The following is a 26,868-nucleotide window of genomic DNA, read 5'->3' as shown; positions in this document are numbered from 1 at the left end:
AGGCTGACGTCAGAAGAGTAATTTGATTCAAAGAGGGTCGTTACCGGGGTTAGCCCCAACCGCGTACACGGAACTTTAATAAAGGTGTTTCTAGAGAATTTACGTTTTCAGCTCCTAAAACCACAGTAATGATCTTTTCAATTATTGACAAACCCCATGAGGCAACAAAACCTCTTCCCGTCCCCGCTGGATTTACCCCTGGTTAGCCTCGCAACCTCGAAATGAAATTATTTGTCACTACTACTATCATTAATGTTTGGCCGTGTCAAGGGTCGTGACCTCAAGGTCCTTCTAAAATCACTCCGCGGATAAAATGATGAACGATTAAAGATGAAACTATACATATAATAAGAACTAAAAAGCTAAGAGCGGAATCTGTATGTTGTAAATATGTTGTTGCACCCTAGGCAAAAGAAAAGGCACAGATATATTTAAAACAATGACTAAATTATAGACCAATAAAATAGAAATTGAAAAAGCTAGCAGGAAAAAAATAAAAGGTCTTAAAACATACTGAGTGTAAGCACAAAACCAAAACAGTAAGAAAGCACATAAATGCATAGCATGGTGCTCAAATGAGCTCAGACAATACATAGGGTTTATGGAACTCTGTTGAACTGGAGTACACAGAGGGAGGATGGTCTGGTTCCCTAACCAAGGATTCCTAGACGTCTCTTGATAAAATCTTTGGTTACGTATGGCAACATGGCAAGGGTCACAAGGAAACCCCTAGGTGATCCCATGTTTCAGGCTGTTTATGTTGACTGTCACCTTTGGAACATGGAAGAAACTCCGAAAAATGCGTAGGAACGGGACAGCAATGTGCTGCATGTTGGCATCAAGCGGAAAGAAAACGTTTATATCTCATTATGCATACAGACACGGCCGAAAATACCCGGAAACCAACGAGGATATCCGAATGTGGATGGAATGAGTCCTTCGGAATATTTCGGCTTTTTTTTCCGGAAACTGGAGGACTTCCTCCAGTTTTGGTATTGTAGACATTGTTGATTCGACGAACATTGTCGGATTCATCGGGTCTGGTATCCAGAATATTTTGAGCAGAGCTGCATATGAAGAGAGCAGTGCCAACTTCAGATTTTGGAAACAAAATGGCTGCTCATTAAGTGTACAGTGAGTGTGTAGCTATTGTTTGTACTACACTTTCTTTTTGTTTTGAAAAAAACTTCACTCTTCGGTACTCTATAAATAGCTCTGATTTTGGAAACAAACTGGCAGGTGTACGGCCACTGCACACGGACAATTGGTATACAGTAGACGCACTGTCTACCTCATAATGATCAGCCATTTTATTTCCAAAACCTGAAGCTGGCCCTCTGGTCTCCATGTACGGCTCCAATTCTAAGATGACCAACAGCTGGACACAAAATGGCTTCGGTTGACACATTCTTTTTTTTCTCACGAGCCCTAGCATTAATGGGCCTCGAGCTGAACCAAGAGAGGACGCTATTTCCTTTGCAAGGAAGGTTCCTTTTGTACTAACTGCGTATCGCTTGTTCGCGAACGACTAGGGAACAGTTGCATTGCCTCCAACAAAATGAATAGTCCTGAAGAACATGGTTCTTTTCAACAAATGAGGGGGTGCGTCTGCTCAAGGCGGATAGGTAACTCTTTGTGGGCATTTGACGGCCACTTGTGAAAATGGAGCACACCATTTTCGCCCAGCGCCCATTATTTTTTTCCGAGACAGGTCAGCCAAAAAAGTTTAACTTTCCACTGGCTAGCACCCACGTGGCCTTGAAATCCAAGTGCTCATAAATCCAAATGATCATAACAACCAAAACATAATTGTGTAACACTGACTAAGAGTGTCTTCGCACACATGCAAAGTTTGTAAAGAGTTGAACTTGGGACAATCGTCCCAAGTTCGATTGTCCAAAATATCAATCGGCTCATTTAAGGTTAACAAATTTAGAATAAGTTTTCAAATTTAGAATATCTAGCAACTTTTGAGCATGCGTAGATTTTTAATTATAATAAATATTACTAAATTAATACATTTTGAAAAGAGACACGGTATTACAGTGGTCATTCTATGTCACGTGCTTTATTTACGTCTTCTTTACAATATGAAACAAAACAAAAACGAAGCACATTGTGTTCAGATAATGTTTAAAGGCCTACTGTCGTGCGAGGGGATTCCTTAAAAGGAAAGCTTCCACCTTGGACAAGATAACAGATTAGTTTTTTTTTATTTATCATACTTGTCAGTCAATATGATAATATTTTAAAGGATGAGCAATCACACTCAATGTCGACAGAAGTTTGAGAGGGCGCTCTCTTGGAGGGCGACTTTACAGAGGGCGTCCTTGAGAGAGTGATTCGGAAGAGGGCGCCAATCAACGGCAACCTCCCGGCCTGTAGAATTGATCACTTTGATGAATACCAATGAATTGCTCTTAATGGTTGTCACAGTCGAGGCAGAATGAATGCTTACAGAAAATTCACCCCTTAGCAATATTATTTTCTTAAGTACCTACTATAATGTCCTGTCAACAAACCTCGTGAGGAATTTTACAGAAACTTAATGTGTTAAACATCCATTGGCCATTTAAAAAGGTATATTTTTCAAATATCACATGATTTCAATCTGATACATTATTCACTTGGTCGTCGGGTGATATCAAATTAATTTACTTGGCATGAGTACTGTAGAGAAGCCACTGAGCCCGTTTATTTGGGCGTTTGTTGTACACTCACAAACGGAAACTGCATTAAATATACGTCCTTAATGTAAGGCAAACTAAAGGTAACAAGACCAATGTCGAAGTGCTAGAGTAAGTGCTTATAAATGGTGAGAAACGCAGACTTAGATCGAAAAAAGCGTGATTTTTACTCAGATAGTGGTGGGGTACACGACTTGGGAGAAAGGGAAATGGGTTACGGCGAAGCAGGAGTACATTAGAGCAAGACATTGACAGGTGTACAAATGACGAGAAACACCTCCAAAAATAGTTCTAATATTTGCAATTTAGCTGGTGCACCCCGTATAAGACACCTAAAAACTCAAATAGCGTGCATCTTGGTTTGTTTTTTTGTATCTTTATATTTGGATTTTTGATATCATACACTAGATTTTAGGCATTTGTTTTTACACCAAAACTCCACGTCTCCTCGTCCTCTGCCTCTTGGCTAGTTTCTGTAACAGACGATATAGAAACAAAACTTTAGATTTCTTCAGAGTTGTAATAACTCGGGTCAGTGACTCAACTCGAGTCACAATTTTTGGCGACTCTTCTCAGCTCCAGTCACCACAGGTAAACGACTCGACTCGAGTCACTGTGAGCAAATGACTCGACACGAGTCACTGGGAGCAAATGAGTCGACTCGAGTCACTCATCAGAAGACCCAACTTGAGTGACTCGAATCCCAAATATAAAAGCAAGCCTCTTTGCCCCCCAATATCTGTAGTATCTTACAGTGTCGGTTTAAAATGTCCATGTCATGTGTTGTAATCACGAGTAAGATATCGTATGACCACATGTGGACACCCAGACGTTAATTTAAACATGCCAACGCGACTTTCTCTCTTGTTTTATCATCGTATTGTGTTCGAATATTGGTGACTCGAATTGGCTCGAGCTTGACTCGACTTTTTTGCCAAATGACTCCACTGGATTCAAGTCAGTATGTCACAAGTCTACTCGAGTCAGAAACTTAGTGACTCGTTACAACTCTGAATTTCTTTAACTACAATTTGGGAAAGCTCTGATATCGAAAATACAGTGATATCCGAAGAGTGCCCTCATTTACCGAGCAAAAAATAAAACAAATAAAAACTGGATCAGTAAAGCTAAAAATGAAACTGAAGGTTAAAAAAAAGAGTTCATTAATACCAGATAAAGTTAGACAACTAGGGCCAAAACTGATGCATTGTCTGTAAAATGGTTGGCTCTCGCCAGAGTTTGTCATCGGACATTATCAACAGAAGTCATGGTCTCAGGGAAGCTGGTATTAATTGCTTCCAGTGCGGATTATTAGTTTGAACATTCAACATATATTGCAAATAGTAGCAGTGTGAAGGCAACAGCGTAGCGAGCTATCATAAGCAACTGCTTGTCACTGAGAAAGGTTTTTATCTTAGGTCGCCTAGGCATGGACGAGTGTTTTACATTATTTCTACATTAGTCCCCGGATGGGATGACAGTCGATCGTAGGTTGCTGCCTCATTGTCGGTACCTTTACGTTCTCCTGGGTAGATAGGGCCAAACATGGGTGAAGTGACAAGCCCTGTTCCTACAACCCATAGCTAGCAAACTGGATTAGAACCCAGGACCCTTTGATTACGAGTTACAAACTCTTACCACTACTGGCCATTGGCCACACCCCCTCCCAATGCAGGGAAACCATTATCGATAATCTAAACTACCTCAGATATTGGTAGACGTCCTCCATCGCTTCCTGATCATTGTCTACGTTCCGCTTGAATTGGCCGTTGATTGCTGCAAAGACACAGAAGCATCAGTGGTCAATAAGACTCGCATGTGACTCATGAAAGGTGAGGCCGGGTCCAGACCAACAATATATAATGAGTGAGTGGGCATGATGTAAGATGGAAAAGTTCATTGGCAACGAGACTTTTCATGCTGACAAGATTCAGAGGCGTGGCTGCGTTGGACTCACTTGGTTGGGGCTTGAAATTACCCACGAAGAAACACCGCACCAGCGGACCATATCAGCTGACTTTTACAGTAACCACAGTATGGAGACAACTCATCTTGAGGGATTTTTGGAGTGCAGCTTTCAGGCAAGTTAAAATGAAGGAATATTCTCTTTGGAACCCAAGTCCCGAGTACAGCTTTGGCAAATAAATGTAAATATTCCAATCTGGGCAGACACAATGTCTTGGAGAAGTTTTACTTTGTCATCCGCCCTCCCCCCCCTAAAAAAAAGTATAAACACGTGAATAAATAAGTCACGACTACATCAGAAAAGACCAGATGAGCTGTATGCCTTCGTCAACGCACGTGTATTCAGCGCGCATTTTGTTACGCGCGCAAAGACTTGTTGAACTCGTGTCACCGTTGGAACGAAGAGGCCAGGCTGCTGTTTCAACGTTGCATTCTCGTTAATAAAGAAGCGTGTATTCGATCATTCGAGAACAGCCATATTCCCGGGCTCTGTTACCTTTATCATTGCGACGCACGCGCAAGGAATTTGCTCGAGTTGGCGTGACGTAAGGTGCTTTCGTCTCGAATTACCTTGCCCTTTTGAAAAATCGAACTGACCCAGTCTACACGAGGACAAAAAAACGTTTTTGTGTGTCCTGTAGACATTAGCCTATGCCGGCGCATGTGTGTGAAAGTGGTGATATTAAGCTAAAATAAGGGCGCCCTCTGTCTGAAAACTATCTGTTTCTGCTTAAGGTTTCCTTGAAAAGATACCTGCGCGCTGAGCTAGATGACATAAATGTATATAGCGCCCCCATATACTGATGGAAACAACTCTATTACACTATGTCTTACTTCAGCTAAGGTAGTCCTCCCATTCTGTCTTATGCCCACCTTAGTTGAGATGGAAAAATCCTTGAGGTAACTCAAGAGAGTAGCATCAGACACAATGTAACTTTGTACAGTAACGAGAAACAGTAGACAGAAAGGGACACTCATGGGTGTTGAGATTTTGGAGGAGCAAACAACATGCAATTTGAAGCTAGCGAGAACTCAGACGAACAAAACTGAAATGTCAAAATTGTCAAAATGTTGAGAATAAGCACTAATCGAACAAAACCGAGAAAGGCCAGTCATAATATTAGAACGCAAACAAGTCTCACTTGTTTTAGTAGCTATGATTAAATTAAGGCCATGCTAAATCCAGTAAAAAATGTTTAAACCTTTTTTCAAACGTTTTTACGTTCGTTTCATGGAATTTGATTTCGCAACTGTTTACAACAAGCAAGGCATGCGCTGCCTCGTAGAAAAATTAATGTCCCAGTTCACAAATGCCTTATCATAATGACGTTATTAAAAAGTGTCAGACCCTTAAATGCATTACTGACGGAAAGTCTGACATGTCGAACAACTGTAGACTGGCTGAAGCCATCCGAACGCGAAAAGCGACACACCGTCTCATCCCAGAATGGCCGGATATGGTAATTAGTGATGACTTTGGTATACGCTGCTTTTGTCAGCGTGGGTGGGCTCAAAGTAAAGTGACTTGCGTCTGTTATTTTATTGGACCTTTTCTAGACCAAGGACTGTCCCTTGTGTAACAGCAATTATTGTGGCATCTTGGCAGGGGAAGTCCCCAGAGTTATTAATGACCCCCCCCAAAAAAAAAAGAGCCTTGGCATTTGAATGTGCAGCGAGAATTCCACATGTACAGAGTAAACCGGTGCCAATTGTTAAGCCATCGCAAGACGTTCCTGATATTCTCCTTCGATGGCAAAAAGGAACTGACTGGGAATAATTCTTAAATGTGGCAAGTGGTCAGTAATTTCCACCACTGAAAGGGGCCATGATTTGGAGTGGCCTTCGACAACGTTGCCGGGTTTTTCTGTTATAATGAAGATGGATGCTGATCCGAAAAATGAAGAAGAAAAGAAGTGAACAGCAAAAGCCAGGAAAGAGATGACAGTTTGCTTTTTTTGTGACAGAGATGAAAAACATCCGAGGACGGAGTTTACGAGAAACCTAAAGGTAAACGAAGTTAAGTGAACAAAACACAGACATGTTTTGGTGTCGACTCTTCCATTGGCCAAGAGATTCAACAGACGAGAGGCGGGATACGAATACGTTATGTACGTCTACGCTGAATATGGACAAACAAGGTGTTAAAGATGACATCAACAATGCAAACCAGTAGTTAATTTGAAATCGGAAAATTGGACTTGAACAGTTAAAGAACAAAAACACTGTTAATATTGATTTCACACTTTCACGCGGGAAAACGTCGAACAACAAACAACCAAAGAGAATACGAGAGTATGAAGATACAAATATGACATTCAACAAGTAAGAATACCAAGTAACTTAAGCACAAGAGAAAGTCCACGAAGAAAGTTCAAGGAAACAGTGTTAGTGAATGGGAAAGAATAAACAAAGGTATTCGAGATTAGATGAACAAAGGAGCTCTTGAGAAATTCCACAGTGTTACCAGTCACGGAAAATCATTTGAAATTAATTCAGTCCACTAAACCAAAATAACAGATCAGCATTTGCTGAGAGATACACGAATCTGATAGTTTTCGATTTTTATTGAAAAGAGAATGAAAGCCTTTTTGTACGACCGAAGAGGCACAGTAAGCATGGAGAATTGTGAATGCATTCAGCAAAAATGATTGGCGACTTTTCACAGAGAAATTTCGAAAGTTACGATGGCCATTAGATAGTTTTCTGCTTAATCAAGGACTTCTGGAAAACTTGCCTCGCTAGTCGTCGCCTCTTGTGCAGTCTTGCATGAATCATCTAATGCACGTCTTGGCTGCTATCTGCGCACTTATCGAGGCGCACGCAGAAACAACGTCACGTGTCATTATCAAAATAAATTCTCTCCAATGAGAATTTGAAGAAATTACTTCATGCAGCCCTCAGGGTCAACTTGTATCCAATTCAATCAGTCTTATGCTTACTGCGCCCCACGGAGAGAGAGGTCATCATCAGAAGTCAAAGTTCACTTGTACAGAGAGAGCTTACCACCTCTGTAGGGTATTCGTCTACCTGCCCAACGGCGAAATACCTCGATCTGGTCCTCATCATCGGGGTCTTTGTTATAAATATTCATCGTGAATTATGCATGAATTTATAATAAAGTTATACAAGGAGCGAAGGTAACCAACAAAAATGCAACATTGAAGGAGATGACTTTGTATTTTTCTTGATTTTGCACGTGACAATGAAATATTTAATTCTAAATCCGTGCGTATTATACACGTGTCAAATAGTATAACCCTCAGATGGGTTAAATAGATTATTTTGAAAGGATTTCACTTCGTAAGCATCTTTCAGTAAAACATGATAATCCACACAATCTACGAACTTCATCTGAACGCAGGATAAACCGGGCAACGGAGTAAAGCCGGATCGCTGTTTATCATTAGCACTGTTTCCTTATTGAAGAGAGACATGTCAATGGAGGCAACCACTAAGATTTTTGAACCAGATGGAACTGTAGGTGACGATGCGATTCCATTAAGCAGAGTTCAACTAACGATCCCTTCATTCGAGTTTACAGCGCTTATCTTTAGCAAAGAGGCCGTGACCATTGGCAGAACACATATGCCTAGTTCCCACTCGCACTTGCTGATTGTGATAGTAATGATCATCTTATTTATACTGTGAAATGATTAAAGGAGAAATTCTCTTCTCTTGATATCAGTAAAAGAAGAAAAACTAGACAGCGGCTATTATGACTATTCGTCAAATTTTCAACATGCATTATTGACTCAGTCTTAATAAATAACGTAAGCATGACTGGAAAGAGACCATCGAATGAGAGACAGGTATTTTCGAGATTTCCTAAAGTGGAGCATCAAATCGTTACTTGGTTCACTTTAGCAATAGTTCACTCGAATAGCGACCGGTAAAATGCAGCCCACAACGATTCAATTCTGAAAATAAACGATTCCCAGGAGAAAAAAAAGTTCGTGACTGGAAACGGAACCAGCTGCGCCGTATGTTGGGTGCACCTGACACGGAGCGACAGAGAGCGGAATGTTGACTCTCAGATTTAATAATGCATTCCAGTGTTTGCCGGTGATCACCTTTGGCCTCTTGTAAAAACATGAAGGCTTGAAAAATTTGGCATTCATCGGGGCCTAGGCCGCCAGTCATGACGTCATGCTTTTTCAATCCACTGTAGGTCTCCAGTCTGGGTTACCCTTCCTGACCCGTGTATGTGCTCAAAGTGATGCGGTTTGTTTTGTTTTGTTTTTTTTAACTGTATCCCAGGCACTTTTCGAGGTGTTTACTCAAAACATTGACATGTCATATCCAGGCACCTGCCTCACTTTAGAATCGAAATATTCACAACCAAATGGGAAATAAAAATAGGAGAATTCGAAATATTAGTTTTAACGGACCACGACCTAAATTCTAGTGGGAGACAAATTCTGTTGCAATTTTGCTGATCTTGAATGTAGGAAAACCTTTTGGCATCGCTTTTGGATTTCTGTAATAAAGACATCCAATGTTTAAAACAACTTTAGACGTGTTTGCCCCTGATGTATAGAGACGGTGTTGCAGTTTTGCCATTCTAGGAAGAAGGTTTCTGTCATAGAGGTTGATTGTAAAACCAAATTTTGCTCAATAAAAATATTTTCAGAACACTATTAGTGGTTACACTTTATCATAAATTAAACTAAAATTTAGCACAGCAAGAAAATTGTGCCGATAAGATAACTTTAGTGCTTGGATTAGTATATTATCTGAGATCAGCCTTTTTCTCAAAATATGCAGATTTGCAAAAGCGTTTACTCCTCAGATGCAGCATCATTCATCAAAATTAAAATAAGGATCACTTGGGACACTAACCCGCCCCCATTCACGACGAAACCATCTACTAGTATTGCATTTTATTTAAACAGAAATTGTTTATGTGTGGGCCCTTGAAGAAATGTTGCTCCCTGTGTGCTACGAGCTATTGCCACTACATTGGGTGTTGCTGGGCTGTAACTAGTATTGCTTTGCTGACGCTAATTACTGCTACTAATCAGACGGCAATGTTGAAAGTTGAGGTGTTGAAGTTTCGGTTCATTCATGCCATTACTTGTTGTTGTTTTGTGTGCCTCGTTTGTTTTTGGTTGTTTTGGTTCCATGTTGTCCCTGCTATTGCTGTAGTTGTTGTTATTGCTACGGTTGCTGATGCTCCTGTTTCTTCTGTTGCTGCTGTCATTGTCGTTAGTTGTGTTTTTTCACAATTGTTGTTTGTTGTGGCTGTTGTTGTTGTTGTTGTTTTTACTGCTGCTGTTGTTGTTGTTTGTTGTTGTTTGTTGTTGTTTGTTGTGGCTGTTGTTGTTGTTGTTGCTGCTGCTGCTGTTGTTGTTTGTTGTTGTTGTTGTTGTTGTTGTTGTTGTTGGTGTTGTTGTTGTTGTTGTTGGTGGTGTTGTTGTTGTTGTTGTTGTTGTTGTTGTTGTTGTTGTTGTTGTTGTTGTTGTTGTTGTTGTTGTTGTTGTTGTTTTTGTTGTTGTTGTTGTTGCATTCGTTTCAACCCATCTTTTGTCAAAGTGAGGGAGGATATTGATTGGCCCTAGGGTCACTTACCATACGCTCTTGGGACACGTCCCTGGGGTCGAATGTGTCTCCCTCCCCATCGTTTTTGAAATTGATCAAGGCCATCTGCAGCAGTGACCACAAAGGAAAAGAAAATCGAGTCCTGAGAACTGTCAATTTGACCTAATCACCTTCTGCGTCCAATGACCTCTACAGAGTTCCGAGGTGTGACGTCATTTGAACAGGAAGTGAAGTGCAAACGAATGGATTACGCCCGTGTAGCTTCACGCGCAGGTCATAGCGTTGATGTCTATCACACATAAAATAAATTGTGCCTGTGACGTATTCACTTCGGTAATCTAGACGAACTCGACTTTTTCAGTGGATTATTCTCTGAAAACACCTATGATGCATGAGCAGTAGGTAATTTCGTAAAATTGGTTTCAAGTTGTATGCGCCAACCAAAGTGTCGCAGGCTAATCAGGTAACATAGTGTTGAGTGGTTTGCATTCAACTCGAGTTGGCGTTATCCGAGTCCGCGAAATGCATTGGTTCTATTTGATGACAGAGAATTGACTCCAGTAAAATTTCAAAACAAATGTCAAAACATTAGGAAATGATCATTCTGGGCTCACCAGTTGTTTTAGGGCTTGCAAATAATTTGTAAACACTTTACTCAATAAAGAGTCCATGCGACTAATTTTGAATTCGCGTAAAAACGACACAAAAACAAAAGAAAACAAACTTACGGAACTTTCTGTTGCCTGCTAGCCAAGCCGGTGATGCCTCCTGTGTGGAAAAAAAATAAATAATTACAGTGGCAATCCAACATGCGCATAAGGCCAATTCACAAAAGCAAAACAAATTTGACGTCACCAACCTTTCCATTGAAATCTTGCTCGAGTGGAAATATGTTCAACTTTTGAGAATTCGCAGCGCGAGTGTTTGATCTGACGTCACAAACTTGCCTCCGTGTTGGCTTTGGCGCCAAATTTAAACCGGTTTTAAGCCATGTGTCATTTTGGAAAATGGTTGCGAAACAGTACGGCTAGAGCTAAAACGTTATGCTTTACGAAAGTTGTACGGTAACTTGTTTCTATCAACACTGTGTGTGCCTAAAATACGTTTAGACATCTGTTAAGAAATATCACTCAAAATCTCAGCTTACAAATTGTTCATAATTGTACACTGCGTGGCATGACGATCATGCATGAACGCGATTTATTTCTGCTTGCACGATACTTGATGGATATCACCTACCGTCTGATTGCATTCGAAACGATTCTGTTTATAGGTTTAGAGATGAACCTTTTAGCGCATGCTTACCTCGGTCGAGTCATCTGCGCAAGTCTGTGAAAAGAAATCAACAAGCAGGACAAGCACGACGGCACAAAGGATGCAAGTTGCCTTCATGATCTGTCGGTGGAAAAGAATCGGGGTATATTGTGATGCCAGTGCGGTCATTTCACAATAGTGCGCCACCAAGAGTTTGCAACGCGTTGGCCAATCACAATGCGACAAAGCTGTCGACTCAATGCCCGTTTGGAAAGGGTCGACAGATTTTGCGCGATTAGCCAACGCGTTGCAAACTCTTGGTGGCGCACTATTATGATTCGCCCGTATTAATTGTCACTTCAAAGATTCAAAGATCAACATTATCGTTCTTTACTGGTGAAATTTAGAGGAGCAAAAGTAAATGTGCGCCGATTAGCATATTTCCTACGAAGGTTTTCGATGCTGTCTCGGTTCCTTTCAGGCCAATTTTGGTTTTTTTTCTGTCGGTACCTTTGTTGTCATCGTTAAAGTTGATGGCGTTAGGCACCACTGGACTAGTTGTTGCGTTTCAGAGGTTATGGCTGGTACGTTTTAGTGAATATTTGACAGACAGCTCAGTTTAAATCTAACTGAAGATAACAAAGACTACGTTTCTAAGGATTTTGTCACCGTTTAATCGATGGTTTAGCTCCAGATAGTAACTATGTTGTTGCTGAAGTCCGTCAAGGTTGTAATTGCAGTACTGTTGCGGTATCTCTTCATGACTGTTAGCTCTCGCTATAAAGTCACGGTTTCTTCTAGCAATTCACTCTTACCGCCAATAGTACCCAGCTTTTTTTCTTACCAGCAATGGTGGTTCCCAACGTGGGCCTTGTTTAGTTAACCCAAATTACTGGCTTGGTCAACACTGGTCCTAAAGCCGCATTCTGTCATGATCAATTCAGCGGATGCCAGACTCCTTTTGGTCTCATTTGCTGCCCCAAATTGAAAACTAACTTTCAGGAATCACCTCTTGGAACGAGGCAATCTGGAAGCATACAAGAAAACCTCCCAGGGCAAACACTTGCCTTGATCCACAATTACTTTGTACAGTTTGCCGTATCATTTGTTGTACCACTTCCGGAGCAAGTCTTACATTTGCAAAGGGGGGATTTAGGTGAAACTTTGTTCTCGCGTCGAGGGCCATCTCAACAAAGAATTTCAACTCTGAATGGTAATTACCGTTCGACCATTCCCTTATTGACAGTATTGGGTACTGATGGAAAGGCTTCCTCAGAAATACTATCCGATTCCCTCCAAGAACACAATTACACGGAGCTAAATTCAACTCTAAGACATGTTACGCAACATTGACAGCCTGGGGGAAAGAGGTAACTGTGAGAATAAATGATTTTCATATTTGTTTCAGTGGTAAAAAATGACAAATCCGTATTTCTATTTTGAATTTATCTCTTCCTAAAAATGTAATCAGGCAAGGAATAGAAAATAAATACAGGATACGAGCGATTCACAATAGGGCGTTGTAAACTCTTGGAGGCGCACTATTTTGAGTCGCCCATATTATGAAACCTTCCTTCCTCATTTCAAACGTATTATCTTTCAAGTTTTCAGAGTAGAATATAAGAGTCAGAACAAGCTACGGTTAATAAACACCGTCCCTCAAACCCCGCCCACTACAGGGCAGCCCACCTCAGCCCCGCCAAATTTATTTGACTTTAACAATTCATGAGTGTCTCGCGGCACTAACCAACGCGGCGGTGTTGCAGCGTTCATGTTACACGCCGGCCTCATCGATAATTCACGCCTCCTCAGCTGCAAGTAATGTTCATCTGTGGTTTCCCCAGTGCCCGTTTCTTAAACATCCTGCATGGTAATTGGTCATTAAAAAGTGTGGGGAGCTTGGCTGGCTGGATTCCTTTTTGTGGTAATCAGACTCTCTTGCGAAACCAGAGCCATTTTCATCAGCGCTTCTATCACATTAACCCTCTCGGAAGTGTTAAGTTGGATAAACACGAAACAGCTTTTCTGTGTTTGGTTGTGTCATGTCCTGCTCTTGGCGAGTGTAAATTATGCTCATCATAACATTAGCCCTTGGAGTCTATTTAACAGGAGACAGGGGCGTGTTACTCAATCTGACAAACCGTATAATTATGTCGGAATTACATAGCGCTTGCCTCGCCGTGAGGAAAGGCGGGGACATTTCAGAAACCTCACCTTTCTGCGAAAACTAGCCTGCTAAATGGCACATTAAATGCGCTTGCACGCAGGCTTAACGCAGTGGTTCAATAAGAAACATCAAAAATTGCCACAATGGCGTGTGCGCGATGGAGCAACGCGCGAACCTATACCTCTGGTCAATTGAGGGACCCCAAGTGCATGGGAAATCCTCTTTTGGATGCTATCTGGTGACGCAGATAATTTCTTCAGGGTCCCAGCGGCCGCACCACGAGGTGCTAAAAACAATAAGCCCCAACCTCTCCCCCAGGGCTGCAACTCGACACTGTGTTCATACGTGGCCGGTGAGTTTCCCTCTCGTATAATGGAGAATTTTGACACCGAATGTCGTCGGCGCGCGCGCGCAGCCGAAAAGCCGCTCCGCTCTTCGATTCCCTGCGGACGGAGAAAGAGTTGAGGGAACGTGCCTCGCTTATATACATCACGACGTGGTCGCTCTTTAAGGATGTTTATTCCCGGTTCGATCTTTCTACAGGAACGCTGCGAATCTTTGAGAAATTGGGACAATTACCTGCACCCCACCCAAAAGGTGCAAAACACGAACAGGTCATTGTGAGATCCTTGAGCTAAGAACACAACGCACACAGTTGAAGATGATTTTTTTAAAAAAGTGGTGACGTCTTTTGTGATCTTTTGTCAGTTGGGTCGAGTGGGCTGGTTCAGTCAAGCGCCAGCCTGCGCTTGTCGGTAGGTGGGTCAGACGTTCGGTGAGTCGGTCGGTAAATGTCTTATACATTTTCCATGAATGGCTATACCAAAGAACTCCGAAGCTCTGCAGCAATCAATATTGTGATTCAAATTTTAAATTCCCTAGATTTATTTTCGAGCCTGACAAATTCTGTTTGCAAAAGAGGACGACGGTTCCTTAAGGAATCACGTAGTGTTACTCATCCAAGCAGAATGCCCGAGATCAGTGATCCCCTAGGGAAAAAGAGCTTCGAGCATTCTTTGATGCTTTTTCAAGTTCGGCAATGTGCCAGATTTTTGCTGTGTGATGTATCATTCTTCACAGGTTGCAGTATCACCCACGCTCCTTGTGAATAGAAACCTTTGGGGGAAAAGGATGACATATTCTTGGGCATAAGAGAATGCTTTTTTATCTTTAATTTCTTTGATGAAGCGCAAAGTCATAAGTTTTAAATAGCTTGATGAGTAAAGGAGAGGCAATATTTGGCATCCAGTCGTTCCATGGAGAATGTTCGAGCTGCCATGCGGATTTCCTTCTGGGAAATAACAGTGTATGACGTTCTCCAACGGTGGGCGTAATGGGAAAAACAGATAAACTGGTTTTGGAAGTTTCGCACAGCTGTCAAATGGTGTCATTTATCTTCCAGGCGGAGAAAAAATCTTTCAACAGATCTGGTTACAGCCAAGTTCAGTTGTTTACAAGTTGAGACAAAAAGCAACCGACGTTCACGATTCGTTTATACCATATTTTGTATCAGAAATGTTGCTGCCGTATTTTCCTGTATTTCACATAAAATCGTTTTTCACTCGGTGTCACGGTTTGTAAAAAATAAAATTACTAAGTGTTACGTACGTCAACCCTGCGGGGCTTGCATTTTCACGAAGATAATTCTTGTTAATCTTACAGAGCGCATTTTGTGGCTGTTACATACCATAGCATTATAGCGGTTCTGTCTCCTTCACAGCAAAATAGTGCTAGTCTGAAACAGTTGTTCCGTTAACCAAGTAACACAAAATTTGTTATTTGAACTAAGAAACAGCCCAGATGGTTGGAGCATTGTGCAGTAAATCCTACCTGATCGGAAATTCAGCAGTGAGTCATTCCTAGAAGGAAATAACCAATTGGAGGCAATGGTTTTAATAACTCTCTGCTGGAACTGTAATTTTGGACGTAAAGAAGTATCTTATAATTTTTTTTCGCTTGCGTGGAAATCTTATTTTTCGGGACCAAGAAGGTTTTTGATTTACAAAAACGAGCAAACACAGAAAACAACGTGGAGCTTCTTTAAGTGACTCGCGCACAATCGGCTCAAAATGAAATGAAAAGGTGTATTTGTCCACGCTTCATTATTTTACCATGAAAACGCACAGCTGTAAGATACCCCCTCTAATCCATGTTCTCCGTGATTAATTGATTCATGTTAAACACAGATGGCAAAAGCGTTGATATGCTAGCACTTTTACCAGCGTGATTTTGTTTTGGCTCAAAGGGAAGGAAGGAAGTCTTGTCCTGATTTTCTTCCATAAGTCTCCCGCTGACAAACTAAGTTTTCCAACACTAGTCAAGTTTATGTTTGAAGGGGTGATATCATTCCTGCAGCCAGGTTATCCGATTATTATATTTTCAGAGCTTTGAATTTTCCACGCGATAACATGAGATAAAAGGCAAGACGGGGATTTTGAATTATTTCGAGGCAGCGTTTTGCCACGTTAAAAACCGCTTTGATTGGTGATGGACCTTAATGCTGGCACGGGAAGAAGCGGGGCTGTGATTAAATAAGAAGGAACAGGGGAGTCGAGCGTTAGAATTGCACTTCGCTTGTTCCTTAATGGCGTTTCGGCGTAATTATCAGCAGCTACAAGCTTAAAAGCATGTAAAATTAAGTTTTTTTTCTTCCCACAATGGGCGCAGTGTAACAGTGATTGCATTGTCCGGCGCGTCGTCTCTTATTTATTTCCTTTTTTAAATCTTTTTTTTTTTTACAGAAAACGGTGGCGTACCGCCAACGTTGTGTTATTGGCTTTGCATTGAGCCTTCGTTTTTACTGAATGTCGACCATTACCCGTCATGGACATTCTCAGAGACATTAATGTTTTTATAAAGGGAAACAGACGGGTAATCTACGCACATTTGACCCTTATAGAACCAAGACAGATTCCCCCATGCACATTTTCCTTGAGATTAAGCCTTTCAAACCTTGCAAAGTAATGTCTCTTTGTCGCTTTGATTACATTAATGTAGACATACTTTTCTCAGGAACTGTGTCAAATTTTGACAGCGATAAGCAAAAATAACGTCAAGGACTTTAGCTAATTTTCACATGAAAAATCGGGAAATTTCTCTATACAAGCTCTTACCAATGTGCAATGAAACTCGCTCCTTAAGGCCGAAGTCTACACTGGAAAGCCTTTTGCCAGTTAAATATAATTTGGTATTCATGTGAACATGACAATATGAATTCTCCATACTAAAAACACAGAGGCTACAGGCCGTACCTCGTGAATCTGGGCAAGCTTTTGCTTAGTTACTTAAGAGACGTCTTGCAACAATACACTTTTTCCAATGGATAAGAAGGGCACAAAGGAACCAGTCCATTCCAGAGGTTGTGGTCGCTATGAAAAGCTTACCCCAAATCACTAGGCATAGCAACAGGGTCTTTTAATTGGGGAATTCAAATTGTTTTGTTAATGTGCAATAAGATATTCGGTGTGGCAGATGTTTTTTTTTTTCAAATTTAACTCGCAAAAGGCTTATTAAGAGCGGAAAGAGGTGGAGTTTTTCCTTTTTCTCACCTTCTGTATATTTTATTTCCATCACCCAATGGGCATTGACCGATTCAGTAAGGCCAGCCCACCGCGCACGTTTTCTCCGATGCCACACTGCGTGTTCCAGCCGCGCGCATCATACGCGCGTGCACGCACGTCGGACATAAATCACGAGTTATGTGATTGGTCAGAACACAACGGGGAGGGGCTTGATGGATCAGTCTGTTCCATTCTGTCCTACTCTTTAACTTCCACAGTCCGGTCCTGAATTTAGGCACTGGGGTGGTCCCCAGACCAGCCACAGCTGTATTAAACAAGGTGTTCCTCCAACTTCCAAAAATGTAACTCCATATCGTTGATGCATTCGTTAACTTCGCAGAGCTTCCGTGCACGTTTGGACGATTCGTGGGTTGTGAAACGAGCAACAATTTAACTTTACCTTTAAATTAACAAACAGTACTGAACCAGTGTTTCTGCTGTTTTCGAGAGAAGGGGAAACTGGTCTGGCCTTCTACCGCCTTGAGGGGGGCTGAGGTGTACCCGAGGAGCATTTTGAAGGATTTAGGAGGACTTAAGTAGGTATCAAGACTTAGCTTGATCGTCTTAACTTAACAACCACTTTGATAAAAGAGAATTAGTCTACGTGGAATACCCGCAAACCTCCTCTTAGTAAAGATGGCAAGCTTCATTGGACCGAAGTGAGGGTATCGATGAGGGCCTCGTTATCTCAAGAGGTGTCTGGTCCACCGGTGGATTTACAAAACTGGATGTTTCATGTTTTCTTGACGTTATTATTTTTATTGAACGTTTTTAAATGGTTCTTTCCGTCATCAGCATGAACCACTCACAAGTCAAATATACGGGTCCTCTTTGATGAACCGTTGCATCAGCCGCGGCAGTCCGTGTCAAAATGACTCCCATCCGCACGTGGTATGCTGCTACCTGTTTTACGGAATTGTCATCAGACCAATCGGTTAAAAGAAGCCCCCCTCCATAAATGGGTCCTGTGCAAATAAGAGCGTTCATCATAGCCTGAGTAATGGGGATTTAATTTTTACAATCACCCTAAAATCCAATAATATGTACCTCAGAAATTAATTCCGGGAGCGGTGTTTTACCGTCTCGAGAACCATGAGAAACAAAAATACAATCAACAACCTATTTTGATGAATTCTGTCGATTACGGAAGACCAGATTTGGCTGGTTTTTGGGGTGTGAAGCCAAGATTCGTGGCACGTCGAAAGGTTAATCGCGCAAAAACAGAATGGGAACGATAAATCTGATATCACAGATTACACATCGCTGGGAGCTGTACGTATTAGATGCCACTGAAGTATATTCTTCATTACTGGTGGCCACGAGGCGTTGGCTTCTATCCAGATTGAGTGAAATGGATATTAAGTAAAATAGGGCGTTAAATTTAGATAACATTGTTTCTTTATTTTTCTGACAGCCATGTTGTGAACTGTTGTAAAGAAATCACTTGTTGTAAAGATTTTGGAATAAAACAGGCATAGTTTACTCAGACCACGGGCTCATTGGATTAAGTGCATGTCTTCGAAGAATATGGACTGCATCTGTGCGTGGACGGGGGTGGAACGCAAGACTGGCTTCTTTCAAAAGATGGCAAATCCAGTTTATTTATTGAACAATACTCAATACAAAAAGGGGAAGAGCCTTGCTATCCCGCTATAGTTACAGATGGGATGTCACTTTGGAGAACTGCTTTTCATTTTGTCGATAAAGATGTATGAATTTTCTATCCGAGATTTGGAATTAAACTTCTGGGTACAGAAATGACAGTCTTTAATTTCCTTCATCGCGTCATCTTCATTCCTTAATTATAACATGTCAGAATGAAATTATTATCATATTTTAGAACTATTCAGGATCTCATCGCCTCCAATACAAGACGGCGAAGGCGTTGATGAGGCCCAAATATCGATGGTTTCATATACTGCCAATCTCAGATTGAATTTGTAAGAAGCGTGAGAGGGGGCAACGCCATCATCTCCATGGGCCACAAGGTCCAGGTTGGACGTGAAGTGAGACTTCTCGCGAGTTGGATTGATGCAAGTAATACAAGGGACCATGTCAAAACCAAAGGGACCATGTCAATATCCTAAGAAATGCACCTTTGTGATTCAATTAATCTTATTTTCATTTTTTTTGTCTTGCCATTTTTATCATTATTTTGAAGTTATTTTTTTATTTATTTTTAAGGTTCTTTATGAAAATCAGAATTTGCATATTCATGATCAAAATTGAGATGTAATCAGCATCAATATCACACTGATTTGTGCTCGAACCAATGCTAATGCTTTTATACTGTTCTGTGGAGGATTTTCATTTCTTTTGGCAAATTATTTGTTTATGGAAATATATATGGCAATAAGCCAGCGAACAACCTTTCGTTAGGAATGTTTTCAAAGCGTAAATTTGGGGTTCAAAATTTGAACATAAAACATGCGAATTGAACAGTGCCTTCCTTGACGGACATCGCACTAACAGCGCTCTCACTTGTCTGGGAAATCTTGGTCAATGTGGATTATCAAAAAAACAAAAAACAAAACCAAAAAAAAAAAAGTTTACAGTTCACTTTAATTCCAAAATGCTTCAAACAGTTTTCATACATTGAAGAAGAGTTAAAAGGTGCACAAAAAGTGGTTTCCGTAAGAAAAAACTCATTACAATGACCCTTTAACGGTAATAGGGAGTAATGATTCTGCTTGGTTCAGTTCCCACGATTTTTCGTGCTGACAAGCATCGTTTCACAGTGAGATGGTTCGCGCGGCCAAATTATTGCTAAGTCGCTCGAGCGTTTCCGTCCCCAATGCAATATTTCACAGTAGCGACGTGCAGAAAAAAATGTGAGCAGACCGTGCGTTTCTGTAAGCTTTGTTGCTATCTTTTTCTGCATGTCCTGTGGAAACAGAGTGAAATATAATCCACACGGAGGAACTGTGACCATTAATTGTAGTTCATACATACATTAAATATTGACAATTTAAATCTTACCATTCGACAAATTAAAAAAAAAGAGACTTTTATCATTCCACACGCCAATGCCACATGTCCCTCATGTTCCGCAAAAGCGTCTCCAAAAGTGTCGAAACCAAACTCTGCTTTGGTTTCCTTCCATCTGTCAGCCGTATTTCTATTCATTGGTCCTAATTCTTGTTTAATATTCTAACGACTTCCCCTCATTAACGTAACGCTGGCTTTAGGTTTCGCCTCAAGTGCCAATCTTCTCAGCGGATTTCTTGTCTTATTCCGCCACTGCCACGCGTGTAAGTGGATGCGTGTCCAAGGAGGTCTGACCGCTACAAGGAGCTCTCAGGCACTAGCCTTATACTATCGTGCTGAAATGTCTTTCTTAAAATATCTGCAAGTGCAGAATTACTGTTTCCACATTCTCTGCTACTGTGTGATGGATTTTCCTATGCATTTTTGTCTGCACATTTGATAAGACTGTCCGAAAACTGAAGGGAAAAAGAAATAAACGACACAACAGCTTACAACAATCGACTTAACTCTTTAACAGCTTTGGGCAGACTAGATTAATTAAGCCCACACCTTATAAATGTCAACTAATTTCTGTCACTCAGAAAAAAAAACATTAAAAACCAAATAAAGGTAATCAAATTAAATCGGTCAGGATGTAAATTTCAGAAGTGCTGCAGGCCACATTTTAATTGAAATCCAAAATGAAATTAAAACAGGCAATTCAAACCATAATCTCCTCATTAGTTTGAAACGTCTTGTATCTCGTTGACGAAAACATTTCGTGACATAAATATGTATGGGCGTTTTTGACTCGAGCAGAAATGTCACTTTGTGTTATAAGTCATGTATATTTTAGTCAGAGAGGCTGAAATGTATATTCGATTCCCGACCTCACGAGAAAAAGAAGAGTCACAATTGCAAAAGCATGACATTTACGGCCAAATTAAACTGCATCACATTTACATTCAAATTGGAAATTTACCTCTTGCCCGGGAAAGAACGCACAAGCATTACCACAGATACCAATAACTTTTAATCCATTTGCAACTAGAAGGACGGTGTTGTTCTGTTGGATGAATCCCCAGTGCATGCGAAATTTGCAAGACCAGAACATGAAGTGAATTTCAGGGTACTACTCTGGCACCCAGGGGAGACGGTCGCAATATTCATTTGAAAATTAAAGGCAAAATGGTCAATGTCCAATAATTATTCAGCGTTTGTGTGTCACCATTTTTATGAGCAGCGCTAAGGAATTGATCAAGGTGATTATTCCGCGGGGATCAAAGATGAAGTTCTCACCTTCAAAAGTTACTTTTTTCCCAAATATTACACACCACCAGCCCTCAAAATGTGAGACATTTTCAAAGAGAAAAGCAATGAATGAAATATACGAGGAAACCAGCATGACGTCTACTCTTGACAACTGCCCTAAGCAAATTTATTGGCAAATTTTGAAAGCGTCACTTTCTTTTTAAGCTGGATATGTTTACGCTGACACAAACAAGGAACTTTTCAGGAACGATTTTTGGCGGCATTATTGGAACCTCTAACCACAATTTTTAAACCAGCATCTGAACCGGAAAATTGCCACGATGAGAGAAAGTTCTAATTTCTCATTAATAAATTGTGTCGACAGAACCTGTTCCATGAGGAACTGGGAACTCTTCACAACAAATGAACGGCCGGGGGACCCTTTATTTAAACAAGGCCAAAACTAAGTAGGTTTTAATCACATTATATGGAGAAAATATAAGGAAATATTTGGGGAAATAAGGAAATATTTGGGGGGGCAAAGATTCCCAGACAAAATGTTTTTCCATGTCCATTGTTATTGCTGATTCTCTGCTTATTTTTTCCCGTCGTGTCTGCTAAGTTACAATTCCTGCTTCTGCGCCTCCATTAAAGTACGTAAAAATATATTACCGGGCGAAGACTGTGTTTTTTCTTCTGAGCACCAAAACTTTATATCAGTATCAATTGATTTCTGTGTTGAAAAGCTGTCGTTATTGATGGAATATGTGTCATCTTGATCAGAGAGAACAGTAAATTGATAGAAAGGGGACTATAGCAAAGCTTGACAGATGTGCAAATGGTGAGAAGAACACAGATCTATTCAATAGCCCAGTTTAGGAAAAGAAAAATAAAATCCACTTACATATGCTGCAAAAATGTTGCTAAGTTTTACTGATGCGCCTGTTTAGTGAAGGATGTCTTTCTTTCAGGGAAATGTGATGGCAAGAATAATCTGTCTGGTCTATCTGTTTTCGCTGTCACGAGGGTATTGGTGTACAGGGCTAATGACTCAATATCGAAGAAAACATGAAAACTAAGGCAGCTAAAGTTCATTAATTCATCGCTCGTGCTTAGAAATATAAAAACGTACAAAATTACTGTACGCGTTTTTCATGCCCTTCAAAGTTCTGCTCCAACAAACAACATTGATTTACCGGCTCATTACCGACCCTGCAGGCGTTTGAGATGATCTAATGCTTCCCTGCTTGCCGTCCCCAATACACATAAATCCCGGGGGGATCCTTCTCTCCTACGGGCCCACGTCTATGTAACAAACTCCCTTCAGATATTCCGACTATTTCCTCCATCGCCAACTTTGAGGTTTCTCTTAAAACCTGCACTTGTTCAACGACCGTTACATTATTTCTGGTGAATTTTACTTGATTTATATTCATATTGCGCCCTGAGCGTCATGTTGGCGGATACCAGCGCGTTATAAATCTTCGGTATTGTTACTACTATTATTGTTAGAACTGAAAACAACGCGCCTCTCCAAATGTTGAGCCCGCCGAATTTCGTCTATTCGCTTAGTTGAGTTTTCCAAAGAGCTGGCAAAATGTTTTCCAGTAGGTACAGCTTTCTTATAAATATCAGCCGGTTCAGTAGCATTCCTTTCAACCGATGGCAACTTTTTATGTTTAACTAACATGAATCGTGGTTTAGAAATTTACTTCTGCAACTTCTGTCAATGAATAGAAACAAAACAACACTGGGAATATACATTTAAAAAGGAATGAGAGGAAATCACCAAAACAATAGGGAACAAAAGTCAAACATACCTCGGAATGTCAGCGTCTCCTCGTTCAAGTTACACACTTTAGCTTCCGCTGGCTTCCTTCTTTTTCAAATGAGCGAAGAAAGAACAAAAGACGACTGCAGCCTTTTGGAACTGTCTAAATTATCCCCCTCTCTGGCCCAAATTGTGGGGATGCGCCAACTTTTATACGGCGGCGGGGCGGATCAGAACAGCGCTCGTCACGCACCCATGTGCGCCGCCGACGTATATTACGTACCAACGGCGCATTAACTATTCAACACCTCTGGCACTGGGGTCGTTTTGGCGCCTTTCTTCTCCACCAATGCGAGTCACCTTTTGCGCAATTAGCACATTGCGTCGCGCGCCAAGAGCCGGTGATAGATGACAACAATTTCACAGCGATTTTACACGTGAATGAATGCGTGAATGTAGCGTCAGCGCAAGATGTATTTGTTTTTCTTTCCATTTAGATAGACCAATTAATTGCGGAGGCGGAACCATTTTTTTCAGTGGGCTGGGCTGCCATTTTGCACATACTTTAGGCTAATGTCTTATATTCAAGCATCTATTTTCGTCCTAAATGGGACAGGAACATATTCTTCAATTATTAAAGACTACGAAATATCCTGAAATCCCTCAATGAAGGCAGTTTGCGCTACAAGATCACTGATAACAAAACATTAAAAAAAACACGGAAAAGGTCAATGTACATGGAAATGTTGGGAAAAATACACGGTTTTAGAAAAAAGCTGATGTGTACAATTACCACACTCTGCCAAAATATCTGAAAGCATATTTGTTTTGTTTTCGCCAGTGTGGTTTTGCCTTTTAACCCTGTGAAAACCTTTGTTGGTTATGTTATTACATTATTATATACCTTCAAGGGAATTCTAATGGCACCCCCATTCAAACACAGGAGGTAAGGAAAGTGAGTCGTAACATGTTCTGATGAAGTGACGTCAGTGGTTTTGATCCAAGTTTCATCTCCAACTACGGTACTCAGGCCTTCAATATCCTTACACACTGCGTTGTAGCAGACATGTTAATTTTTAAATATATATATAAGGTAACTTAATGATGTCTTAACGTGCAGACGTTAAATTACTTATTAACCCTAACTCCCTAGGGCGTGTGCAAAATCATATTAAAATTGGAGGATTTAGGACTGTTAGGGTTAACGATAGCCGCCAGTTGCTTATATAAACGAAGAGATTCAGATGCAGATAAGGAAAAAATGTTTCTTGGGCCGCGGACAGCTGATACATTGTTTGAACTAGCATTTGGTTACTGTACTTAAGTCTGACTGGACTGCATCAGCCTTAACGTTAAGGCCAACAACCAGCAGCGTAATCACGTGCTGGAGACTGCGCAATGGGCACATGAAATGCCAGCATCGTGAAATTTAAGACTTGATCCGAGTACACACCAAAAATGAAGTCCTTCGAGACACGGACATGGCCTTGCTTTGAGGTTTTCGAAGAGTGTGAAAAGATCACGTACAGTGCTTTTGCATATGACAGAGTCATTGAAAATGTTAGCTTTAATCGACTATTCACACTAACATGGAAGGCCCGATGCAGAACCATTTTGTCGGAGGGGGGGTTCGTTAAGTGGCCAAAGTTGCAGTTTTTTTAACGTAATCTGCACGGCCTTTCAAAGGTGTGAATCCAGGCTGAATTTTGGTATTTTTACACACTTCGGGGAGGAGAAGAAAGTAAAAGCGGCAAGGCCTGCCATTCTATTTTTGTCTATTAAAATGTCTCTTTCGTGAGGAATTGTGACCACGCCACTAACCCTCAATTTGAAGTGAAATGGGCACAATATTAAAGAAACATGTACACATTTTTCGTGGACTCACTTTTACACTTTTTTGAACATTGAAAATTGTCCAAGCTTTTCAAAACTAGTCTGTGATGTAAATCTAGGAAGACACTGTTTGTTTTACGTGTTTCCATGTTCACATTTTAAACCCCAGATATTTTCCTTTCAAACATTTCTGAGAAAAGTTACTCTCTGGCATAATTCTGTGTACCTATACAACAACAAAGTGACGAAAAATGGAAAAATCACAATAGCAAACTAAAAAATCGCATTTTTTTATATCTGTGCCTAAATCAGTGCAACATTGAGGTTCATTACCTTGGGTGACTTCACAGTTTTATTCACAAAACCATGGAGGCTACAAAATACCGACTAAAAAAGCAAATCGAAAATAAGGTTAATTGAAACATTAAGGTGTATTTTCAATGATTGTGACAGAAAAAAATATGTGCTCCCTTTATTAAAGCAAGACCGATGCTTCATGTTCTTCCAAAGTAAATGTACTGAAGTTGTTTCAATCGGGTTCGAACCAACAGATATCGTCTAATGTATTTGTTAAGTAGTGTGCCCGTTATTTGCCATTGTGCCTTCTACTTTTTTCCATTATCCTGCCCAAAGATATTGGCAAGGGATGGGCTGATATTTCTGCTGACAAAGGTTTTCTTAACCCAACCATTCATTATTTTGGAGAAGGGACTACCTTCCACGACTGAAGTAATACTCCTCTCAAACAAAAGTAACCAAAGATCATAATAAAGTGACCTTGTGGTTCCGCACCATCTTAGATGTAGCCTTTTTTCAAGCATATGTAATTTCTTCTGTGAACTTTTTGCTATTTTCCTTAGGTTACTACAGACAAATTTCAACCAACGATAACGGTTTTGAGACTGGTGCCCCGAAGACGCCGTTAGTTTAATTACCAACACTCTTCTTGTCTGGCTTCGGTTGTAAGTGTTGCTCTGGGTTGTCGTTGTTAGTACTAACATCGATACTGTTGGTTACTGTCGGTTCCGCTCGGCTGCTAGTTGATTGCCGCCAACTGCCCCCATCCGTTATTGCTGTTGCTGATGTTACAATATGTTGCTGTCTGTTGTTGTTATTGTTGTTGTTATCTGTTGTTGTTGTTGTCGATGTTGTTGTTGTTGTCTGTTGTTGTCTATGTTGTTGTTGTAATATGTTGTTGTTTTATGTTGCTGCGGTTTATTATCGTTCATGTTGTCGTCCTTGTTGTTTGAATGCAAATACTGCAGACATATATAGCATGGAGGATGAATTCGTGTTTATTTGTAGTTTTGCCACAGATCGAATGAGGGTCGATTTCAGTCAACGCTGCTGCTGGTTTCACAAAACATAGAGAGCTGACAAAAATAAAATAATCACTTTAAGCGCTAAAAACACAAAGAGGGAAAAGGGAAAAGTTAAACGTCACAGGTGCTTGTGTTGATACAATGTGCTCCCTTCTCAAAAATACACAAAACCCCAAACAATGGTTAAAATGACAGAAAACACAGTACGGCCCCTTGAGGTTTATCTCGTCCAAGATATAAAGGTTTAGAGCCGTGTACTTTCTCGTACAATTTTAGCTACGTAATAGTATGCATTATTGAATTATTTATTTGCTTTGTGAACACCATTGCCAGCTTTCCGATCAGCCCGTGCGAAGTAATCTCATCGCTTTCAAATTTGCCAAGACAAGCCCTAATCAGGCAGAGTAAACCGATCCTCTTGGAGGTGAGGTTGAGGTGGAGGGGGGAACGGTATACAGACCGGGGTCAATCTTGAGCGGGGTTCGCTCCGCCGACGGAGCTCTGTCCCCTCCCGCCGTTTGCATGCAAGCCGGGGAGAGAACTAGTTTGCCTA

General features: G+C 40.8%; 1 protein-coding gene across 2 annotated transcripts; it reads right to left on the bottom strand.

Annotated features, from left to right (window-relative positions):
- Window positions 1-2,052: 2,052 nt before the first annotated feature.
- LOC110975551 (uncharacterized) lies at window positions 2,053-23,368 on the bottom strand. Of its 2 annotated transcripts, XM_022228123.2 has the most exons (7): window positions 23,210-23,368; window positions 11,496-11,585; window positions 10,919-10,958; window positions 10,221-10,295; window positions 7,656-7,724; window positions 4,391-4,463; window positions 2,053-3,160 (listed from the first exon to the last, which is right to left on the bottom strand). In XM_022228123.2, the coding sequence occupies exons 2-7, from the start codon at window positions 11,580-11,582 to the stop codon at window positions 3,154-3,156; spliced, it is 351 nt and encodes a 116-aa protein (XP_022083815.2). In that variant the 5' UTR covers window positions 11,583-11,585; window positions 23,210-23,368; the 3' UTR covers window positions 2,053-3,153. The 2 variants fall into 2 exon arrangements, with proteins under 2 accessions (XP_022083815.2, XP_022083816.2); XM_022228124.2 differs by lacking the exon at window positions 7,656-7,724.
- Window positions 23,369-26,868: the final 3,500 nt, after the last annotated feature.

The sequence above is a fragment of the Acanthaster planci genome, linkage group LG20 (assembly GCF_054643075.1).
Source record: "Acanthaster planci isolate LZ-2023a linkage group LG20, COTS_SCS, whole genome shotgun sequence".
Lineage (NCBI taxonomy): Eukaryota > Metazoa > Echinodermata > Asteroidea > Valvatida > Acanthasteridae > Acanthaster > Acanthaster planci.
Note: the sequence above shows the minus strand (reverse complement) of the source record. Positions and strands in the feature narration are given on the sequence as shown.